At 36.6% G+C, this 22,616-nt stretch overlaps 1 protein-coding gene across 1 annotated transcript in view; it reads left to right on the top strand.

Annotated features, from left to right (window-relative positions):
• The window catches only part of LONP2 (lon peptidase 2, peroxisomal), a 96,962-nt gene that overhangs the window by 46,156 nt on the left and 28,190 nt on the right, over positions 1 to 22,616 (top strand). The window contains exons 10-12 of the mRNA XM_077751384.1: positions 6,447 to 6,597; positions 8,601 to 8,727; positions 13,482 to 13,615. Of these exons, the coding sequence (XP_077607510.1) occupies positions 6,447 to 6,597; positions 8,601 to 8,727; positions 13,482 to 13,615 (412 nt within the window). The remainder of the gene's footprint in view (positions 1 to 6,446; positions 6,598 to 8,600; positions 8,728 to 13,481; positions 13,616 to 22,616) is intronic.

The raw sequence follows: 22,616 nt of genomic DNA, 5'->3' as shown, positions 1-22,616 counted from the left end.
GTCATTAACTATATGGACACTTTGTTAGTTCAGAAGGCATTTATTCTGTTTTTTTAAATACCGTGTGTGATACTTTTAAGTTAAAAAGAATCACACATCTCAATTTCTCTAATCTGTTATCATACATGAGATAGGATATATTGTTCCTCCCTCTTATTATATCAAAATGAAATAATACACAGTAATCCACCACATCCTTATCTCACTACCTGGTTATGTTAAATGATTTCATTTTTTTACATTATCTTTATCAGAAACCATTTTCAACTTTTATATTATTTCTTTTCTTTAATAGCATTCCCCACTTATTTTCTTTCTTTTTTTTAAATAGCAGCTTTAGGTTTATAGCACAATTCAGTGGAAAGTACCAAGAGTCCCATATAACCTCTTACCCTCCCTCCCCCAGCTTTCCCTTTCTTAACATCTTGCATTAATGTGGTACATTTTACATATTCAGTGCTGCTGTAATTGTTTATGTACAAGTTTGTGTGTACAATAGGTTTTCACTTCTCTTGGGTATATATATATATATATATATATCTAGGAGTGGAGTTGCTGGATCATATAAAAATGATATATTTAACACTCTGAGAAACTTACAAACTATTTTTCAAAGTGACTACCATTTTAGTATTTCAATGTGTGTGAGAGTTTGAATTTCTGTGCATCTACATCAACACTTGTTATTATTGGTCATTTTTATTTTAGCCATCTGTTTGTTTTAGTAGGTGTGAAGCCATAGTTTATTGTGATTTTTATTATTTCCCTAATGACTAATAAAGCTGAACATCTTTTCATGTGTTTATTGACCATTTGTAGATCTTTTTTATAGAAATATCTATTCAAATCCTTTGCCCATTTTTGACCAGGTTGTCTTTTTTGTTAACTTCTTTATATATTCTGCATACAAACTTCTCTGGTATAAGGTTTGCAAATATTTTCACCAGTTTTGGTGGCTTTCTTTTCACTTTTTTGATGGTGTTTATAGAAGCACAAAATTTTAAATTTTGATGTCTAAATTATCTATATTTTTCTTTTGTTGTTTCTGGTATTGGTGTTATATGAAGACATTGCCTAAGCCAGAGTCATGAGAATATTTTTTTCTTAAATAGTTTATTGTCAAGTTGGTTTCCATATAACACCCAGTGCTCATCCCCAAAAGTGCCCTCCTGCATGCCCATCACCCCCCTTCCCCTCCACCCTACCCGATCTGCCCTCAGTTTGTTCTCAGCATTCAAGAATCTTGCATGATTTGCCTCCCTCCCTCTCCCCCACTATTTTTCCCCTTTTTCTCACCCACAGTCCTCCATTAAGTTCCTTCTAATCCTCCTTTATGTGCAAACATACGGTATCTGTCCTTCTCTGCCTGACTTATTTCACTCAGTATAACACCCTCAAGTTCCATCCATGTTGCTATACATTTATTCTTTCTCATTGCCATGTAGTATTCCGTTGTATAGATAAACCACATCTTCTTGATCCATTCATCAGTTGATGGACACTTAGGCTCTTTCCATGTTTTGGCTATTGTTGAGAGTGCTGCTATGAACATTGGGGTACATGCGCCCCTATGCATCAGCACTCCTGTATCCCTTGGNTGCTAGGACTTCCAGCACTATGTTAAACAACAGTGGTGAGAGTGGACATCCCTGTCGTGTTCCTGATCTCAGGGGGAAAGCTCTCAGTTTTTCCCTGTTGAGGATGATGTTAGCTGAGGGCTTCTCATAGATGGCTTTTATGATGTTTAAGTAAGTTCCTTCTATCTCGACTTTCTTGAGGGTCTTTATTAAGAAGAGATGCTGTATTTTGTCAAATGCTTTTTCTGCATCTATTAACGGGATCATATGGTTTTTATCTTTTCTTTTGTTGATGTGATATATCACATTGATTGATCTGCGAATATTGAACCAGCCCTATAACTCAGGAATGAATCCCACTTGATCATGGTGGATAATTCTTTTTATGTACTGTTGGATTCGATTTGCAAGTATCTTGTTGAGGATTTTTGCATCTGTAGTCGTCAAGGACATTGGCTTGTAGTTCTCTTTTTTTGCTGGATCTCTATCTGGCTTGGGAATCAAAGTGATGCTGGCTTCATCCAGTATTCATCCATGCTGTTGCATTAGCTTTTTTTAAACATATTTACAATAGCTGATTTATAATCTTTGTCTAAGAAGTCCAGCATTTGGTCTTCTTCAGGGACAGTTTTATTCACTGGTTTCTTTTTTTTCTTTAAGCCATACTTTTGTGTTTCTTTATGTGTCTCATAATTTCTCTGTTGAAACTGAACATATAAAGTGTTTCAATTATATTTAAATAATATAATAAGACACACACACACACACCAAGGAGTTTTTTATTATTGCTATTTGTTTAGTGATGTTCCTGATCTCTTTCTGTACAGTCTGTATTCTTTATTGTCTGTGGCCACTGAAGTTGCTCAGTTTCTTTAGTGGGACATGATTTGGGACAGAGATATCCTTAAGTGCTTAAACCCAAAGTTCTTCCACTCTTTGTCAAAGGCTCTGGGTGTTTTTGTTGAGGCATGGCTTTAACCTAGGGCAGATACTTTACAACTGTGTCTTAGGTAGCACTTACTGCTTATACACAGCCTCAGTGTCTGCCATAGGTGAACTTTTAGGACCATTTCTGATCTTTCCTTATCATACTTATAGTCCTGTGTATTTGCATGACCTTCAGGATTCCCTGAAAAACTTCAGAGTTTTTTAAAGGCCCCCATGAGTATCTTATTCCCCAGCTTTTCCTCTTAAACTTTTGATCAGCCTCCTGTTAGCCCCACCTAGTATTGCTGCCTGAGGCAGCTGCAGTGTTAAACAGTTGCTACTGGTTATTTAAGAGACATGCCCCAGGGTAGTTCATACATTGTGTTTCCTGAGTCAAATCAAATAAGAGAAATCCTGAGAATGGAGCTTTTCCAAGGAACTGCCCAACAGGCCAAATATTGACAGTTCTCTGGGGAAAGGGCTTTTGGGGAGTTCTAATCCTATTCTGCCCCCTATGGCAGTTGCTAGGTTATTAGGTTTTCACAGCTATTGTGGTCTTGAGGCTGTTGGTTTTTAAGGCTACCATTAACTTGGGAGAAGAGGATGAGAGTAAAACAAGTTAAAATACCACAGAGCTGGCCTTATTTGCTGAGATTCAGCTGTTTTTTGTGAATAAACACTCCTCAGATTGTTGCAACTCAATTTCTAGAGTTCCAAAAACTGATTTTTGACAGTTTTTACTAGTGTTTTCACTGCTTTTAGGGAGGAACAGATCTTCATAATTCCTTACACTGCCGTTCTTGAAGTGCTTCGTCAGACATTTAATTTTAATTCTGTGCTTAAATGATTTCATTGCTTCTTACCTTTTATTAATCTATTGTTTAGATGGAATATTTTTTTCAAGGATTTGTTTGTAGGCAATGTTTTGAGGCGTTTTATATTTACTAATGTGTTTTTATCATCGTCTGCACCAGTATTAATTCCAGGGTTGATTTTAGCAATTCTATCTTACTTTATTTATTTTTACTTTTTGTTGTGGAAAATTTCAACCATAAGAAAATAGTATAATGAACCATGTAAACTCATCATTTATCTTTAATTATCATCTCATGGCCAATCTTGTTTTATCTATTCCTACCCATTCTCCTCCACTCTGCTTCTATTTGTTTTAAATCAAATTTTGAATGTCATATCTTTTCATAAATATTTAGTCTCTATCTCTAAAAGATACAGATTTTTTTTTTAATATTTTAATTTATTTCTAGGAGAGAGAGAGAGACAGCGTGAGCAGGGGAGGGTCAGAGAGAGAGGGAGACACAGACTCTGAAATAGGCTCCAGGCTCTGAGCTGGCAGTCAGCACAGAGCCTGACGCGGGGCTCGAACCCACGAACCGCGAGATCATGACCTAAGCCAAAGTTGGACACTTAACCGACTAAGCCACCCAGGCGCCCCTCTAAAAGATACAGATTTTTAAAAAATATAATCATGCTGTCATACCTGAAGATGATAGTTACCTAGTCATCTCTAATTAGTGGAGTGTATTCCTGGATTGCCTGCAAGCATCTGTAGTTCTTCTCTTGCCAGATATTATGGCTGAAGAACAATTCTCCGCATACACCCCTCCCCATAGTTTATTCCACCCCTGATTTCATGATCCTAAGAATAAGGTGTCGTATCATGGCTATTTCCATTTCCAGTCATACTGTGTAGATAGGAATTCTAGTCCTAGGATGGATGTAGAAGAACCTTTTTAAAACCGAAAAAAATAGCTCCGGCTATTCTTGAAAACAGTTCCTGTATGTGGATGAGTTGGTCCATGGAAGCCCTGGCTCTAAAATTGAGGGAAAAAGCAAGAGATTTGATGGCTAAAAAGTTCTTTATATATTTATTTTTGAGAGAGACAGAGACAGCATGAGCAGGGGAGGTGCAGAGAGAGGGAGTGAGAGAGTCCCAGTCAGGCTCCACACTGTCAGCACAGAGCCCTGTGCAGGGATTGAACTCATGAAACTGTGAGATCACGACCTGGGTGAAACCAAGAGTCAGACTCAACTGACTGAGACAACCGGGTGCCCCTGGTGGCTAAAACATTCTGACTGTGATTTTTGTTTCTCTGTGGACTCACCAGTTTACCTTAAGGTTTCATCTAAATAGTGATTACTAGAAATTCTTTTTATCTGGCTGTTCATCAGTATTTCTGACACCATGTAAACCCTGCATTCTTATGTGTTTTCCTAAATAAAAGATGGAGGCAAGCAAATTGGGCCTCACTGGTTTTCTGTTCTCATAACCATTGCTTTACTTATTTCCCTACTTTCTTTAAACCCCATTGTCTTTAAATTTTAAGTGAAAAAAAAATCACTCTGGCAGATCTCACAGCCATTTCTAAAATTTATCCAGCATGTATGTATTAGACTTAACTAGAGCCATTAAAGAAGAGATTTTAGGGGTGCCTAAATGGCTCAGTCAGTTGAGCGTCTGACTTTGGCTTAGGTCATGATCTCATCGTTCATGAGTTCAAGTCTCATGTCAGGCTCTGTGCTGACAGTTCAGAGCCTGGAGCCTGCTTCGAATTCTGCCTGTCTCTCTCTCTTTCTCTCTCTGTTCCTACCCAACTCATGCTCTGTCTCTGTCTCTCTAAAATAAATAAAAACATTAAAATTTTTAAAAAATACTAGATAATGGATTTAACTAAGACTGCCTTTTTTCCCTTACATTGATTAACAGTTTTCAGATAATTGGTAGACAGTAAGATGACTCTTAACAAGTTTTAATACTGGACACAATTAGTATGGTCTTTGATGTCTCAACAGGACCTTTTTTTAAATAATGTTAAACATTATTAAATCTTGTGAAAATATGAATAGTAGAACCTTCTGGAAATTGTATTCTAGATAAACAGTAAGTTTCCAATAATAATGAATGCTTACCAAATTCAAGATTCTCTATAAAGAGCTTTGAATTAAGACTAATTTATAGATACATTTAAAAATAAGTAAAGCCTACAAAGGGAATCAGAAGCAAGAAACAGCAGGTTCTGTGGTAAAATTATGCCTAGTAAACATTTTAGGCCATTTACTTCCTTTTTGAATATGTATGTCAACCCTGTTTATATTTCTACTAATCTAGTGTAAATGAAAGTAATAATATGTTAAAGGCTGACAACAGGTAAAGGCACCAAGTCCTATGTAGACCTTTCCACAATGAGTGCCTGTGACTGGGAGCATTTGAACAGTAACCTAAAGAAGATACGTTCTCTCATACCCAATTGTTCAATGTTTTAAGAATCTAATTGATAAATAATTTCCTAATTAAAATATTTTAAGATACTGATATTTTGCTCTTTAAAAACAAGTTTTGCTTTAAGACATTTTTAAAGGTGAATTTTTCTTTGTGCTGTATCAGAATATAGTAGCATAATTGTTTTTACCAGTTTGTTCTTCTTTGGAATTCTCCTTTCAGTTAAAGACTTTATAACCAGATTTTCTGATGTTTGAGAAGTATACTATTTATTTTACCTGTTACATAAGAATTTCAAAATATTCTACACATTTTCTTTATATGTCCAAAGCAGTTAAGAGAGGATGTGTTACCAAGAGGGAAACTGGTTTTGTAGGATTGGTGATTTATTTATGGCCACACAGTCACTCATTAATTAATAAATTTAAGAACAGAGCTTGAAAGGGTAAATTTTGCTTGTACTTTTATATATTTTCAAAAATTTTGACATTGAACACATTTCTTTTTTCTTTTTCTTTTTTTTTTTTTTTAACGTATTTAAAATGTAAGAATGGTACTCAGGTTTTAGTGCTATCCCCATATTTCTCAGACTAACTATATTGAGCAGAAATATCAAACTTGCTTGCTAATACATCATTTGTGTTTTAATTTATACACCTTTCTGTTGACACTTCTGAATTTTAATGTTTACTGTTCTCTCACAGGTGTTGGATCCCGAGCAAAACCATAACTTCACAGATCATTATCTAAATGTGGCCTTTGACCTTTCCCAAGTTCTTTTTATAGCTACTGCCAACACGACTGCTACCATTCCACCTGCCTTGTTGGACAGAATGGAAATCATTCAGGTCCCAGGTACTTGATTTGTAAATAAAATCATTTGCTATTTTTTGCCTTTCTGAGCATAACCCTTTAAGTTGTGCTGTGGAGTTTTGAGCAAAAAGTTGATTTGCCAGTATATGATCCTCAGAGTTCCAAGTTTGATATAAAACAGCTTTTATGTAGGGACTCCTGGCTGGCTCAGCCTGTAGAGCGTGTGACTTATAATCTCAGGGTTGTGAGTTCAAGCCCCACATTGGGCGTGGAGCCTACTTAAAAATAAAAAAATAAAAATGAAACCAGCTTTTATGTAGATTCAAAGTCTGGAACAGCAGAACTCTGTTTGTTTTAATCATGACCTAAGATTATTTTTAAGACGTCAGGAATAAATTATCTAAAACAATTTCAGACTTAACTTAGCATTAAAGAATGTTTTCCAGTGTCTTAGAAAACAAGACATTTTTCTTTGAAACTTTCTAAACTCATGCATAAATATAATTTAAAGTAACTACTTTTTTCAAAATGAGTGTCTAAAACCCAAAAATAGAACTTTCCATGATCAATTAGCTTCCTGTCCATCAGATTTTAAAGTTTTTATTGTCTAAGAAAGTGTAATCATATATTTTCGTTAAGAGTTGGGTCCTAAAGAGTAGCTGAAATTTCTCTTTATAACATCTGGCCTTACTTTTACATAAAAATGCAGGGTTCTTTTAAATTCCTCTTCTTTTTGGATCTGTCAAATAGTTACCTTTTTTTAATTTTTATTTTTTTTTTTACCATGTGTTCTCCTTCACTGGTGTGTGCAAAATAAAGTCCTTTAGTTACTAACACTGAATAAACCCCAGTGCATTTCACCTTCTTTTAATTGCTTAGGTTATTTTTCTCTAGAAGTGATTGAAATACAAGTGAGTATTTGTAAAAATGAAAATCGAGAATCTAAATACATTTTGATTCTCAATAGAATCTAAATATGTATTTCATATTTATCTGAAACAAATTTTTACCATCAAATGAATGATAATTGGATTTCTTAGTTATCTGTGTCCCTGCAAGTTCTAATATTTAATTTTAAAGTATGGCAGAGTAAAATCGTATTGTGTGCATATTTGTAAGACTAACATAAATAAGTTATGAGACCCAATTGCCTGGAAACTCCCAATTAAGGCAGAGAATCCATAAGATACACTGATCTGAAGTGAAATCATCAAGACAGCTGCCTCACAGGTAGATGCATACGATGCCATTCTTTTCCTGTAGGTTCAGTTATCCTGTCTGTTACTTTTTTGGCATTTTTTACTTCCTTTTTCTACTCAAAAGCTGTCTTATCATTAGTTCATCTTTTTTATTTTTGCTTGTTAAATGGAAAGGGGGCAATTAGTTCAAGGAGAATTTTGTTTTATAGGATAGGATTTAAAGACAAAGTAAATCTATACTCATAAAGCCTTTAAAGAAGAACATAAAGTCTTTTAACTATATAAATTATATGTATAATCCCAACATGTAGAGGGGAAAAAACTTTTATAGAGACGTCTTAGTTTTTGTTTTGTTGCTAATGTTTATAGCCAGGGTTCTGCACATAGCTCCTTTGCATATCTTCCCTTGGAACCCATCACTTAGTTAATTGAAATCTTTGTTGTTGTTGCTGTTGTGAGTTTTTTCGGTTACGTATCAAATTGTGCTAAAGAAAAGAGATGTATTATTTGCCTTTTAAATATTAAAAACTTGCATTTGAGTTAAGGAGATCTCATAAGATCTGACTGAGATTCTTCCTCTTCTTTGAGAGATACATTATTAATCAAGAGACTTTCAAACCATGCTCAGTAAATGCTTTTTCCTTTGTGGACAGAGTTGAAAATGTTAATAATTATTAACTGGAGATTAAATTTCTTTATTCTGATTATAGTCTTAGTTGAAGTTAGCTCTTAAATACAGTCTGAATCCAAGATCCATTGAATCTGTGTTTGATTCATTAAAAAAAAAAGACGTGGCACTGGGGAAGCTGTGTAAATAATTACAAAATAAGGTCACTTTTTCCCCAGGGTATACACAAGAAGAGAAGATTGAGATTGCCCACAGGCACTTGATCCCAAAGCAGCTGGAACAGCATGGGCTGACTCCTCAGCAGATACAGATCCCACAGGTCACTACTCTTGACATCATCACCAGGTTGGTCAGTCGTCCTGAGGCCTCTGTAATGTTTAGTCTCAAAAGGAGATTATTTTACTGGCAACTCGTAGCATCCATTTCTCTCCCCCTCGCCCGCCAGATTCCCAGCAAGCATTCTCACAGCTCGATTTATATAGAGCTCCTGTATTAAGCAGAAATTCATAGAGAAAGCTTTTAGAGTATCTTCATAGCTGAGGACTTTAGTTGAGCCAGAATTTCAGCTTTTTCACAATAGCAGTGTAAGGGATTAATTTGATAAATTAAACTTGACAATAAACTATTTAAGAAAAAAAATTGATAAATTAAGAACGAAAAACAAGGAAAATACTGAGACACCTTATATGTCCTAGGATCTTAAAAGTTAAATTCTCTTAAGAAGTGGGATCCTACTTTCAGATACCTGTTTTAAGTTATTCAGATTTTCTTTTCTTCTTCTTGAGAAATTTTAAACACCCTCAGAATTTTCATCTGGTGAATTAACACCAGAAAAATAGAGAGGGTGCTTTCCTAAGTTAGCTACCAAGTGCTTAAGCCTGTGGCCAGCAGTACATAAAGTATCTGAATAGAGTATTGCTTCATCTGATTTATAGATTGCATGTTTGAATGGAAAACTTACCCTGTTGAGAATTTATATCAGCAACAGCCTCTTACAGTTTTCCTGGCTCAGCGTTACAGATCCATTGCATCATCTGGCAAATCGTGTCCAGCTGCCAAACGCTCCTCACGCGGCCCTCTCGCAGTAACTGCTGTTTTTAGGAGAAGCAAAGTATCTCTCCATTTTAAACTTTGACTTAGAGTTTGGCCAGTCACACTGCTTTTCTGATCTAAGCCAGCCTTCTTATGGAAGTCTATTTGGAAGTCTGTTTAAATTTATACACAAAGCAGTAAGACTAGATCTGACCTGGGAGTTCCTTTTCTTAACTTGTGATTCATGGTGTGAATAAAGCCAGGAGAAATAAATTAGGTGATTTATATGCCAAAGTCTTCCAACAATAATATTATTCCAGATAACACCCCTGATGCCTTTGCGTAACTTTCAACAAGTCACTTAACCTTTTTGATAGCTTCCCCATCTGTAAAATATGAGTAAAAGAAAAAAAAAATCTGGATCAAAATAATAATGACTTAGAAGAGTAATCATTGTTTGTATTTCCCAATTGTTGCTTGGAGAACTATTTCTTTTTCATAAACTTGTTTGCTCAAAACATCAAATTTTAAAAGCTATGGACATGAGGAAATGTCTCTGAGGAGTTTTAATGTATTTAAAAACAGCACAGGTATTTGCTACTCTAAGCAGGNTTGTTTTTTTTTTTTTTTTTTTTCTTCTTTTTAGTGAGCTACCAAGCTTAGGATATAGTGTTTCACCTTTTGATGTATTTTTCATCTTTGTGTGTGTCTTAGTCTTAGACTCATAATGTTCAGGAGGAGGGGAAGGGATCTTAGATCTCATCTAGTCCCACTTCCCTGCTGGCATAACTAAACCTACTTGAGCTCTTCCAGTGCTAGAGGGTTCACTGCTGTCTACTCCTCAGTAAGTAAATAAATGGTTATAAAATAATTTTTATGTTCACCTCCCTGTATTTTTCTAGTTCTGCCCTATACGAACACCTGGAAATCTAAGGATAAATTCCTCCCTTGTACAGCTCCTCTGGCATTAAAAAAAAAACAAAAACAAAACTCGGGTCCACTTCCCATAAATGTTCCCTTTTTCAAGTTAAACATTCCTATTCTCTTTACCCTTCCTCTTGACCCACTTTCAAGACTTTTCACCTTTCTGATTAGTCATCTTCTGGATGATGCCTGGGAAATCAATGTCCCTTTTAAAATTAAACACCCAGAGGGGCGCCTGGGTGGCTTAGTCGGTTAAGCGTCCGACTTTCGCTTAGGTCATGATCTCGCGGTTCGTGGGTTCGAGCCCCGCGTCGGGCTCTGTGCTGACTGCCAGCTCAGAGCCTGGAGCCTGTTTCAGTCTGTGACTCCCTCTCTCTCTGACCCTGCCCTGCTCACGCTGTCTCTCTCTCTCTCTCCTAGAAATAAATAAAACATTTAAAAAAAAAAATTTTTTTTTTTTAAAATAAAAATAAAAAAAAATTAAACACCCAGAGTGAAACTCAGTATTTCACATTGTAGCACAAGCAGTTCGTGGTATAAGACCACTGTTTTTCGTATTTTGATTATATTATTTTATGACTATATCTGAAGACTCTTAGCTTTTTAGGTTATTCTCTTGCCTGTTGCACTTACAGTTACTGAACGTCTTCAGTTGTTTTTCATACGAATTTCTGAGTTGGGTCTGTCTCATTCTGTATTCTGTATTGAATTTTATTAAATCCACAGGGAGGAGTTTGCAGTTATGTATATTTTGTTGTCAGTCTCAGCTACCGTTGCAGCAAATTGATTTTTTTTTTATCATGATTATCATTAGTTTTATGTTTTCTGGATATTGGCATAGGTAGCATCTTAATGCTTACATCATGGATAAGAAACATCAGCCACTTCTCATTTGATAATGGTCATTCTTCCCTTTTTTGGTTTAAAAATACGAAACCAGGGGTTGGTATGTCTAGTTTCTTTCAATCAGCTGTTAATGTTACACTGTCTGCATTAGCTCCCAGCCCATTATTGTTCTGACCACCTTAAAAAAAAAAAAAAAAAGGCAGTATTACATTTGTGTTGTAGAGGTTGTCATTATTTCTGGTAGTTTATTCTGAACTTCCTGGTACCATTTCTGCATGTTTGTGCTGTTCCCTGTAAGCTTCCTCAATCCCTGTTCTTTCATCTTTTGTCCAGACCCTTTAATCTGAGCTCATCAGCTAGTTGTCTAGGAAGCTACATTGGGTTTTTGTTTTTGTTTTTACATGTTGGTTTGTTTATTTTTAACATGCCTCCCTGTTTTCTTCCTTACTGAAATTATATGCAGTTGTATAATAGTGGACTTTATACTTACCTCTTCCTCTCCTTTTGATTGAAATGAGTCTTACTTTAGAGTGTTTAAGCTAGGAGTTTTTGACTTTTCTCAAAACTTTTGAATTTTAATATTTTTAGTATTTTTTATTTGTAAAGTTTTAACATTTATTTATTTTTGAAAGACAGAGACAGAGTGTGAGTAGGGGAGGGGTAGAGAGAGAAGGAAACACGGACTCTGAAGCAGGCTCCAGGCTCTGAGCAAGCTGTCAGCACAGAGCCCAATGTGAGGCTTGAACCCACGAACTGTGAGATCCTGACCTGAGCTGAAGTCAGACGCTCAACTGACTGAGCCACCCAGGTTCCCCAGTGTTTATTTATTTTTGAGAGACAGAGAGAGAAAACATGAGCAGGGAAGGTCAGAGAGAGGAGGAGGAGACACAGAATCTGAAGCAGGCACCAGGCTCTGAGCTGTCAGTGCAGAGCCCAACAGGGAGTTTGAACTCATGAGCCCTGAGGTCATAAACTGAGCCAAAGTCGGATGCTCAACTGACTAAGCCACCCAAGCGCCCTTGAACTTTTGAAATTTGCTTCCCTAAAGTTTAGAATATATGTCTGACTGCCTAATCAAATCCAGTTTTTCAGATAAATCTATATTCTCTACCTGATGTTACCCATTCAAATTCATCCAGAGTTGGGTGGCCAGAAATGGTTGTTCTATATAATGGTTTATGCAGCAGCTTATAGAATTTGAATCTAACATAAGTTTTTAAAGACAGCTCTGCTTAACCACGTTTAGAATCTTCTTCACAAATTCACTGTGCTTGTATCAGCATATTTTCTTTCTTTGGAAGTCTCTATGAAAATACACTGAATAGAGGTGACTAGTTCAGTTCCTAGTAAAAACTATATTTGTGTTTGGGGTGCCTTGGTGGCTCAGTCAGTTAGACCTCTCACTCTTGATTTTGGCTCAGGTCGTGATGTCCTGGTTCATGAGATCAAGCGCCCCATAGGGCTCTGCACTGATAAGACAGAGCCTGCTTAGGATTCTCTCTCTCCCTCTCTCTCTTTGCTCTTCCACTACTTGCATGCTCTCTTTCTCTCTCTCTCAGAATAAATAAACAAACATTAAACAATAAACTAGATTTTTGTTTATTGATTATTTTTTGCTTTAGTTGGAAAAAAGTTTTATTTTTCTGATTCTTTCAGCAATTTTTCACGTATGTAAATTCATCTTAAATTTTGTAAAATTGACAAATTTTGGTTTTGAAAGCTCTTAACACATATCATCAAGGAGTAAATGATGTCTTATCTGCTGCCAAATTTATTTTGGCAATAAAAATTGAAGAACCAAGGATTCATTTTTAAGTATAGGATAATTATTCAAGATAAAATCCACATAAAGGGGAAAGTTATAACTGAAAATACATCTAAATATTTAAGCAGTAACAATACTTTAATGAGGAATATTTAAACCTGAGGGAGTTTAGTACTTAAGAAAACGTAATGAACTTTTGGGATACCTGAGTGGCTCAGTTAAGTGTGTCCAAATTGTGAATTCAGCTCAGGTTATGATCCCAGGGTCCTGGGATTGAGTCCTGTGTCCGGCCTGCTTGGGGTTCTTTCGCTCCCTCCCTCTCTCTCCCTCTCTCTCTCTGCTGCCCCCGCCCCCCCACCCCATGCACATGCTCGCTCGCTCTCTCAAATAAAATAAGTACAAACACTGAAAAAAAAGAAAATGTAATGAACTTTTAAATATACACTGTTTATTTTGTATAAATGTTAATCACATTATTTCTATTTTTACAGGTGGTGTTTAGCCAAAATAAAATATTTTCCTTTGATGACAGGTATACCAGAGAGGCAGGGGTTCGCTCTCTGGATCGGAAGCTTGGGGCCATTTGCCGAGCTGTTGCTGTGAAGGTGGCAGAAGGACAACATAAAGAAGCCAAGTTGGACCGTTCTGATGTGTCTGAGGGAGAAGGTCTGTGACCTTGATCTGGTGCTCTCAGGTTTGGTGGGAGGAAGCCACTGACAAAAAAGACTTGTATTTGGAGGGGTGGTGTTGGGTAGGTAGTCCTTGGAGCAGTGGCACATAAGACCACCAGTAATTACATCCAGTGAGTAAGTAAGAACTTCATGTTGATATATTTTATCAAGAGGATTCTCTTTTACAAATAGTACAGAGTTTCAGCTGGAATAATAACTCAATATTAATGCTTTAAGGATATCATAAATCTCTCCAGATTTATGATAGTAAGCTTTGTGTATGGGTTCTGGTGTTCTCTTTTTTCCCTTCTGATCCACACTGTTTTAAGTCTTTCAATATTTATAGCATAGAAAATTATTACAACAGTTAAAAAACCCAAGCTGTCCAAATACTGCAAGGATAGATCTTTGTACTCAGGAAGAGCTTTATATGTAATAATTTGTTTTTCTTACACATTTTCTTTGATAGGTATACAATTAAAATGTAATTTAAATTATTTTTTCTTAAATAATTGTGCAGGGGGTGACAGGGAAAAAAAGAAGGGTTCTGTTACTAAGTCAAATGTGGACATTTCCATTGGTACCCAGTTTGAAAGTTTTAATTTCTTGCCCAGTCCTATACAGTTCATCATATACCATGCTGCTTGCCAAAACTTGCTTTAATAAACATGACTTGAGCAGAAGGGAATTGGAATTTTCTTTCATAGTAAAGAGATCTGTTAGATGTTCTGCCATTTCCGTAGCTCTTCCTAGAAAGGCGAAAAGAGTTTGATGAGTATGGTTGAAGAACCATAATTTATGAGACACATAATGTAAAAGTCTTCCCGGTTTTTCCTTCTCTTGCTAAGCCCAGTACATATTATCATCAAAAGAGTAGACTTCCATACTGTCATCCCATTTCCAGTATGATGCTTCCACCCCTGCTCCTGCTGTGCCAGAACCTTCCTGGTTCGTTTTCTCCAGAGCATAAACTTCCCATTTCTGTTGAACTAGAGAGGGTAGTTCCTGGTTCTGCGAAGAGGGGTAGAGATCTTGAGCTCTAATTGTTTCTTACGCAGACATTAACGTTTTTGTGTTTAGTACCGTACATTGCCCATCAATATTTTCAGGGGTACTTCAAATTCCTAAGCTTTTGTAGGATGTTATGGACAACTCCCCTTCCCCCACAGACGTTAAGGCTTCTCCTTTCTCTAGCCTTAATGTTTGTTACTTCCTGTCCACCTGCTGCTTTCCACAAGACTGTCAGCATCTCTTATTAGCTGTTGTCTTTTCTCTTAATTGTTTTTGTTCTTTAAGTGTTTATACTTTCTTAATTTCTTTTTTTTTATAATTTTTTTTTAATTTNAACCGCGAGACCATGACCTAAGCGAAAGTCGGACGCTTAACCGACTAAGCCACCCAGGCGCCCCAATATACTTTCTTAATTTCTTAATTGTCATTTTAGTAGGACTTGGAGAGAAAGTTTAAAGGTAAACACATGTTAAGACCATAAAATCTGAATTTTCTTTTAAAATTTTTTAATGTTTATTTATTTTTGAGAGAGACAGTGCGAGCAGGGGAGGGGTAGAGAGAGAGGGAGACACAGGCTCTGAAACAGGCTCCAGGCTCTTAGCTGTCAGCACAGAGCCCGACGCAGGGCTCGAACTCACGAACTGTGAGATCATGACCTGAGCTGAAGTCACGCGCTTAACCAACTAAGCCACCCAGGTGCCCCTCAAAAATATGAATTTTTGAAAAGTGCTCTACATGAGTGAAAATCTATCAAGAATGGAATTACTGGTGTAGCTTACAGTGACAGTGGAGAACTGAGGTGTTTTTCCCCTTCTCTATGGAAGGCCTAGATTCTCCTGAATTTCCCCATTTTTATTCTTAGAACACTCCGTTTGTGTTGTGCCCAGAAGCACTTGAGCCTTCTTATCTTTTTGTTCAAGGCAGAGAGTGAAATGAGTTTTATCTAATTAGCTTATTTTGAAAATTGTATTTATGATTGAGATAGTGTATTTAGGGATTTATACAAATACATTGAGAGGAATTTGATGCCAAAGGAAGCTTAGTGTACTCATGCAGTGCTTAATGTTTATACATATAACCATTAGCATATTTCTAACAATGTCTGTGATCATATTAGCTATTTAAAGATAACCCTGAAATATTCAAGAACTTGTTCAAACAGCTTGTGAACTATATGGGAACATGCAGTTTTTCATGGCAACATTTATTTGGTTATTTTTTCTTAATCCATGATTCACAGAACAAATCCTACATGATAACACAACTAAGCAGATTTGTGTAGTTAAGATAGTACCTAGGTCATCTAGATAAATAAATAATTAGGATAAATACTTGTCTCTTGACAGTGATTTTGGTTGTGGGATCATTAGAGGCTTCCGGACTCTACGCTAATTCTAATATTGTAAGGTACCTTTGAGTTTACTGTAAATGACTCTTCTCCAGATTTTAGTAAGATAATTTTATAAGGTATCTTGAAATTAGTGTTTATCAACTCTACCAATCCAAAAGGAACACTTCTATAAAAAAGTTGATGTTAGGTTTTAATGCCACAAAGTTCAAATGGCACTAGCTTAATAACTGAAAGTTTCTCATTAAGAAATGAATTATTTAACATTAGAGTATAAAATAGAACAGTTGTTTTAGAAACTTTAAGGAATGCAGTGAGGGAGTTATTTTTAATGTTAAAAATGTTGCTGGACTTGGAGTTACTGCCAGGAAGAAAAGTAATTTCAGGCCGCAAGCTTCAAAACAGGCAGAAACCTCCAGTGTATCGAACACGCTTTTTAGAGTAGAAACACTGGTCTGTGAACAGCTGTCTTTGTATTTGTGGGGTCTGAACTGGCAGTTAAATGGAACAAATAATAACGGAGTTTAAAAGCCTGGTGAGATTTATAGTTGATCCGCGTTAGAGGAGGAATATTTATGGTTTCGGTCACTTACCCGTAAAGTATGGGAATTATTTCATAAAAGCAGTACTGCCTAAGTTTTCTGCATGTTACTATAGTATTCTGAATTGCACCTTTTCTTTCTGGGATATTAGTTGAGATGGGAGATTAAAAAAATATGTGGCTAGGGTTTTATTTCTCCTTTTTGCCTGCCTTTAGCTGCAGGCACACATGTCTGATTTATTCAATTTTGCATACTTGGATGTTTCTCTGTAGAGTTAGGCAAATGTCCGTTTGTTCCAGTACTTATGTATCATATGTGTCTATTTAATATCTAGTAAGATTTTCCCTTCAGAAATGATCCTCAGGAAATGATTTGTGTTCTTACCAGTCCTTACAGTTTTTCAGAAAATGGAGCATTCTCAATTCTTTTTGAAAAGTAATAGTATTTATTGGCGAAGCTACATTAAACTTAATCTCAAGATGCTGGTTTCTTGAAAGAATTGAAAAATATCTAGGAAAAAAAAGAATAGATTTAATGGTTATTCATGAGGTATATAAGATGCCATTATAAATAAGCTTTTAAAATATCACTTAAAGGAATACTGTGTTTATATTATGGAGCTCACAGATAAATACTTCTAGAAAAAATGAATTAAACCAGCTAACGTGTGAGAAGTGGATGGGTGGGTACTTTGGGCTGGGGTGAAATTTCCAGTGGCATCATCATACACAGGCTCAAAACTGGCTGCGTCCTAGACAGTCTTGATAGCCAGTTTAGGGTAAGTCCTCTACCTTTGTTCTTCAGGATTGCCTGGGCTATTGTAGGTCCTTCATTATTTTTTAATGATTGTTTGTTTGTTTATTTATTTGAGAGTGCAGTAGAAGAGCAGAGAGAGAGGGAGACAGAGAATCCTAAGCTGCCTCTGTGGTATCAGCAAAGCAGGGGAGGGGCAGGGAGAGGTTGACAGAATCCCCAACTGGCTCCATGCTGTCAGTGCAGAGCCTGAGAGCCTGATGCAGGGCTCAAACCCACACACTGCAAGATCATGACCTGAGCCAAAATCAAGATTCAGGTGCTCAACTGCCTGAGCCATCCAGGTGTCCCTGTAGGTCCTTGTTTTGATGTTTTGATTCTAATTGCATTGAATCTGTAAATCAGTTTGGGGAGAATTGATCATTTGATATTATCATGTCTCCTAATTTATGGCCAGCTTGATTTCTTTTAAGTCTTAATAAATGTTTTAAGTGTTTTAATAGTTTTAAGTGACGAGATTTTGCATATTCTTTCTTTAGATATATTGCTCGTTACTGGATCTTTGTGTTATGCAAATAATTGTGAATGGTGTTTTTAATTTTTTATTTTCTAATTTTTTTCTGCTGCTACCATATGGGGATACTCCAGCAAACTTGCCAAATTGATTTGTTAATTCTAAGTATAGATTCTTCCGGATTTTCTTTGTACACCATCAGTCATGACAAATGGAAATAATGTCAGTTTCTACTTCTTCCTTTGCCATTATTACACCTTTTATTCCATGTCTTCCCTAATGCACTAGCTGAGACCGTCAGGAAGATGTTGAATAGATACAGTAGTAATACCCAAAGTATGCAGAAAAAAAAAAACTGAAGAAATTGCCAGCCTATATAGCCTTTATTTTGTGCCATTTGGGCCACCACTCTTCGCCTAATTGATGATGATAAAATCTCATTTGTACAGGATTCTCAGTAGCTACCTAGTTTGACTCCAATTCAATTCATATCTTTTTGCAAGATTCCCCGATAAACACTATGCCTTGCCTATTTGATTCTGTTAACAGATGCATCTTTATAAACTTGGCTTTCTATTTCCCAGTCCCCAGGAAAATAGAAGCTGTAAGTTATGAAAAAAAGCTAAGTGGTTGGGTGGTGTGAGTCATACGCCGTAGGATTTGATGTCAGTGAAAACATGCCTGTCCTTCCATGATATGTTCCCTGGGGGCCCTGCTGACCACAGATTGGACTCTGTGACAATTTCTGTAGTTCGGTCTGGATCCCAGTTTGACTGGGTTGCATTTTGACATATATTGTTTCTCTGGTACATTTGTCTTGGGTACGACAGTAAAATCGACCTGATGTTAAGTGGAAGAAGGTAGACATAATAAGCTTAATTTTTTTAGTGTGTCCCTTCCAGACAACTTCACAGTTAAAAATACATCAAGATAAAATATTTGAATTTTATGTCACAAGTTCTCCTCATCCTTTTAGTTTTCCCAGTGCAGCCACTACTGACTGGGGGAGGACAAGTACCCTGCCACCTTGGCACGTCTGCTTAGTACTGCCAAGAGCCAGAAGGCCAGAGGCCGTGGGAAGAACCGTGTGCTGAGGGGGTTGCATGCCTGCGCCTTGTTTATTGTGCTTTCGTCATGTACATGCCACTCATTTTCTAAGCTAGCTCTTCTCCTAGCCTTTCTCGGGTCCGTTTCTGGGATGAATCCTCTTCTGTTGGGCCACCTTCAGTATTCTTTGTTGTGGCTTCCTGCCATTGACTTCTCAGGCCCTGAGTATCCTTTATGATAGTTATTTTAAGTGTGGCTCTTCTGTAACCAAAACAGGAAGCTGTTCCTGCAAGAGAATCAAGTGTTTTGATTTTTTTCAGCTGTTTTGTTTTTCTTTTTTTAAATCAGTCTTTTCTAAATCTAAATCCTACCTGTTCCCTCCTCACTTCTCTACTGTCATGAATATGTTTCTTGTATCGCTGGGAATACTGTAACCTGGAGTAGTACAGAAACATTGTAATGTTTTTGGGAAGTGACCTCTGAGCTTTATGTAACTTTTTGCTGAATTCTTTTGTCTTTGACTTCTTGGAACAGTCTTGTACTTGTTGCAGGAACTGTCCCTGTCTTTCAGATTTTACATTACTTATCTAATGCTGTGTAACAAATTACCCCAGAACTTAGTGATTAAAGCAGTTAGCAAGCATTTATCATCTCACAGTATCTGTGGGTGAGGGATCCAGGAGCAGCTTAAATTTCACTTGAGGAGTTCTGGCTCAAGACCTCCCATGAGGTTAGAGTCAAGCTGTCAGCCAGTTTGAAGGCTTAACTCAGGGAAGATGTGCTTCCAAGGTCACCTCCATGGTGGTTAGCAGACTGTTCCTTGCAGATTATTGGCCAGATCTTCAGTCTCTCACCATATAGGGCTCTCCCGAGGCTCACAACATGGCCACTGGCTTTCTCCTGTCAAAGTGATATGTGAAAGGGAAAATAAAGGATTCTAGAACAGAAGCTATAATCTGATATAATCATCACTTCTCCCACATTTTGTTGGTCGCACAGACCAGTTCTGGTAGAGATGGTACCACACAGGTGTGTGACACCTAGGAAGTGGGGATTGCTGGGGGTCATCTTGAAGACTGGCTTTCACAGATTCTTTTTCTCCTTTATTTTAAAGAAGGCTTATATACATCTCATGTCTATTAATACAACCTGCATTTTCGAGAGTTGAGATAGCTTTAGAGTTCTAAAGAAAACCTGTGGTTTGGTTGTTGCTAGAGAGTGGAAATTCCTGTGCTGCAGAAACAGTTCAGAGTAGCTGTGTTACTCTGCTAGGTGGGCCTTTGAGGGAGAAGAGCTTAATGAGACTAACAAACGAGAGGTTCATTAGCAACAATTGAAACAGCCTTTTTTGTCAACTTTTAATGTGGATTTTGTTGATGTCCTTGTTTGTTTTCTTTGGGGACATAAAATCTTTGTTAGCTGTTTTTTAGTGCAGCAAGGATAATTGAGTAGTTTAGTATTACTTGGTTCCAGTTACATGTAAACGTCCTCAAATGTCTGAACCTGAGTCCTGTATCTTCCTTTCTGGCTAGTGTTAGAACAAAAAAGAGAGAGTAGTTTGGGTGTGTGCCTCTGAACCTGAAAACCATACGCCATATGCTTCGGCTGTTTATTTTAGATTGTTTTAATACCCAGAAGTCAGATTTTTCATTTCTGTGTCTGATGGTTAAGAGGTCTTTGAGCACCTTGTAACAAGTCCCAGTTTTAGTATTTATGGATGCTGGGTTTAAATTGGCCTGTGTTTTTCTAATCTTTAAGCTACACAAGTTTGAATATTTCTGCTTATTCTTATAGAATTTACCAATTTAAACAGCTATAGCAATTTAGCAGCCATCAAAATCTCAGAAACTTTTTTGTCAGGAGGATTTTTCTAAGCCAACACTGAAGTCTGTGCCATTGAATCATGGCACGGGCCATGCCGTTGATCATGATCCATGCGTCATACTTGAGCTTATTTCTTATCTAGGATCCAGGTCACATAGACGGACTTAGAAGTTTTAATTCAGTTTTACATTTTCAGTATGTAAAGTCTTTCTTCACTTGTTCTTGCTTGTCTTTCCTTTGATTGTCTTAGTGGCTCAGGACAAATAAAATTTTCTAATAGTCAAAGGAACTAAGATTAACTGTGGAGGAAGATAGACTAAAGAGAGAGTTTTAGTCCCAATGTACCTGGCTTGCTGGTTCTAAAGCTTCAGACGTTTGTAGGCTTCTATTACAGCTAATTGGATTTTACAAACCAAGATTACAAAAAAAAAAGAAAGAAATCTAGAGAATAAGAGTTTCTATGCTAAATGTTTTTACATTTATAGGGATGGTAGGCAGCATGTTGTGTCCAAACATCTAAAATCAAGTGTTTTAATGCTGAAATGAAAATATCATGTTGGCATGTAGTGTCAAAGTCATGAAGATATACTAAATATTCTTTTCTGACATTTATACTAATTTATTCATTGTTCCCTCATCAATATTGGCCTGGTTTAAGAAACATTTGTTTGCCTATACAGACTGGAAGGAAGTGACAATGAAGGAAAAACCCTACTTACGTATGATAGGGGACAAAATATTTGTTATTTAAACTCTATTTTGGGACAGGAACATCAAATACTGTCAAAGAACTAAAAAGCCATTGTTTTCATTTAATGAATCATATAGGAAGATGTCATGGCCTTTAAGTGTCATTGTCATCTGTAATCAAAACTAGCCTTTTAAGTTACAAGATATTAAAACAATAGTATTTTTTTTAAATATTACAAATGGTCTGCATTTTAACTGATATTCCAAAAAGTTTCCCAAGACTAGTTTTTGAATCTCTAATACAGGAAATGAAATTTATTCAGGCAGAAAATCTGCTGTAGAGACAGTGGTCCATGTTCCTTTGTCTGGTACAAAGTTAAGACCCTATGTTTTGGACTCTTGTATAGTATTAACTCATTCAGTCAGTGAGTCAGCTAGCATTTACTGTACGCCAGGTTCTAGATTGGTTCCTGGGAAGCAGATGAAGGAAAACTCCTTTAACAAATATATTCAATCCATTGGAGGAAGTAGATATATAAAAAGTAATTTTTAGATGTGAGACGTTTCAAGCATTGTGCCAGTGTTTAAAGTGCTATTAGGGGGCACCTGGGTGGCTCAGTCGGTTAAACATCCGACTTCAGCTCAGGTCATGATCCCATGATTCATGAGTTTGAGCTCCCTGTTGGGCTCTGTGCTGACAGCTCAGAGCCTAGAGCCTGCTTCAGAATCTATGACTCCCTCTCTCTCTGCCCCTCCCCCACTCACACTCTGTCTTTCTCAGTCTCTCAAAAATAAATGTTTAAAAAAAAGTTTAAAAAAAAAAGTACTGTGAGGCACTGAATTGATCATTGAAAGCTTTGTTTATAGATATTGTAGCTTTTTGAAATTGTTTTTAGTATATTGAGACAATCATCATTTGCTTACATCTCAGAATTAATTGGAATGGATAGATGGGAAAATATATTTTCCAGATATTCCATTTTAATATTCTTTGTTTTCATGAACAGATAACTACTTCTAAAATTGCAAAATGGTTCACAATCATAATTTCCATATATATCTCAGTATTTACTATGTAGAAGTGTAAGTAGGTGAATTTGATAATTGGTGGTGTTAAGGTTGTATCATCATACCCAAAATAATGAATTAAATACTGGCAGAAGGGATATAAAAGATTTTGTGGCCAGCATAAGGGTTTCTCTGGACATTTGAACCATGGATTTCTCCATTAGAGCTAGTTCCTTTAAAAACAACAACAACAGACTGA

Source organism: Crocuta crocuta, unplaced genomic scaffold (assembly GCF_008692635.1).
Source record: "Crocuta crocuta isolate KB4526 unplaced genomic scaffold, BGI_CrCroc_1.0 scaffold124, whole genome shotgun sequence".
Classification (NCBI taxonomy): Eukaryota; Metazoa; Chordata; class Mammalia; order Carnivora; family Hyaenidae; genus Crocuta; species Crocuta crocuta.
This window is presented reverse-complemented; position numbering and strand designations above follow the sequence as displayed.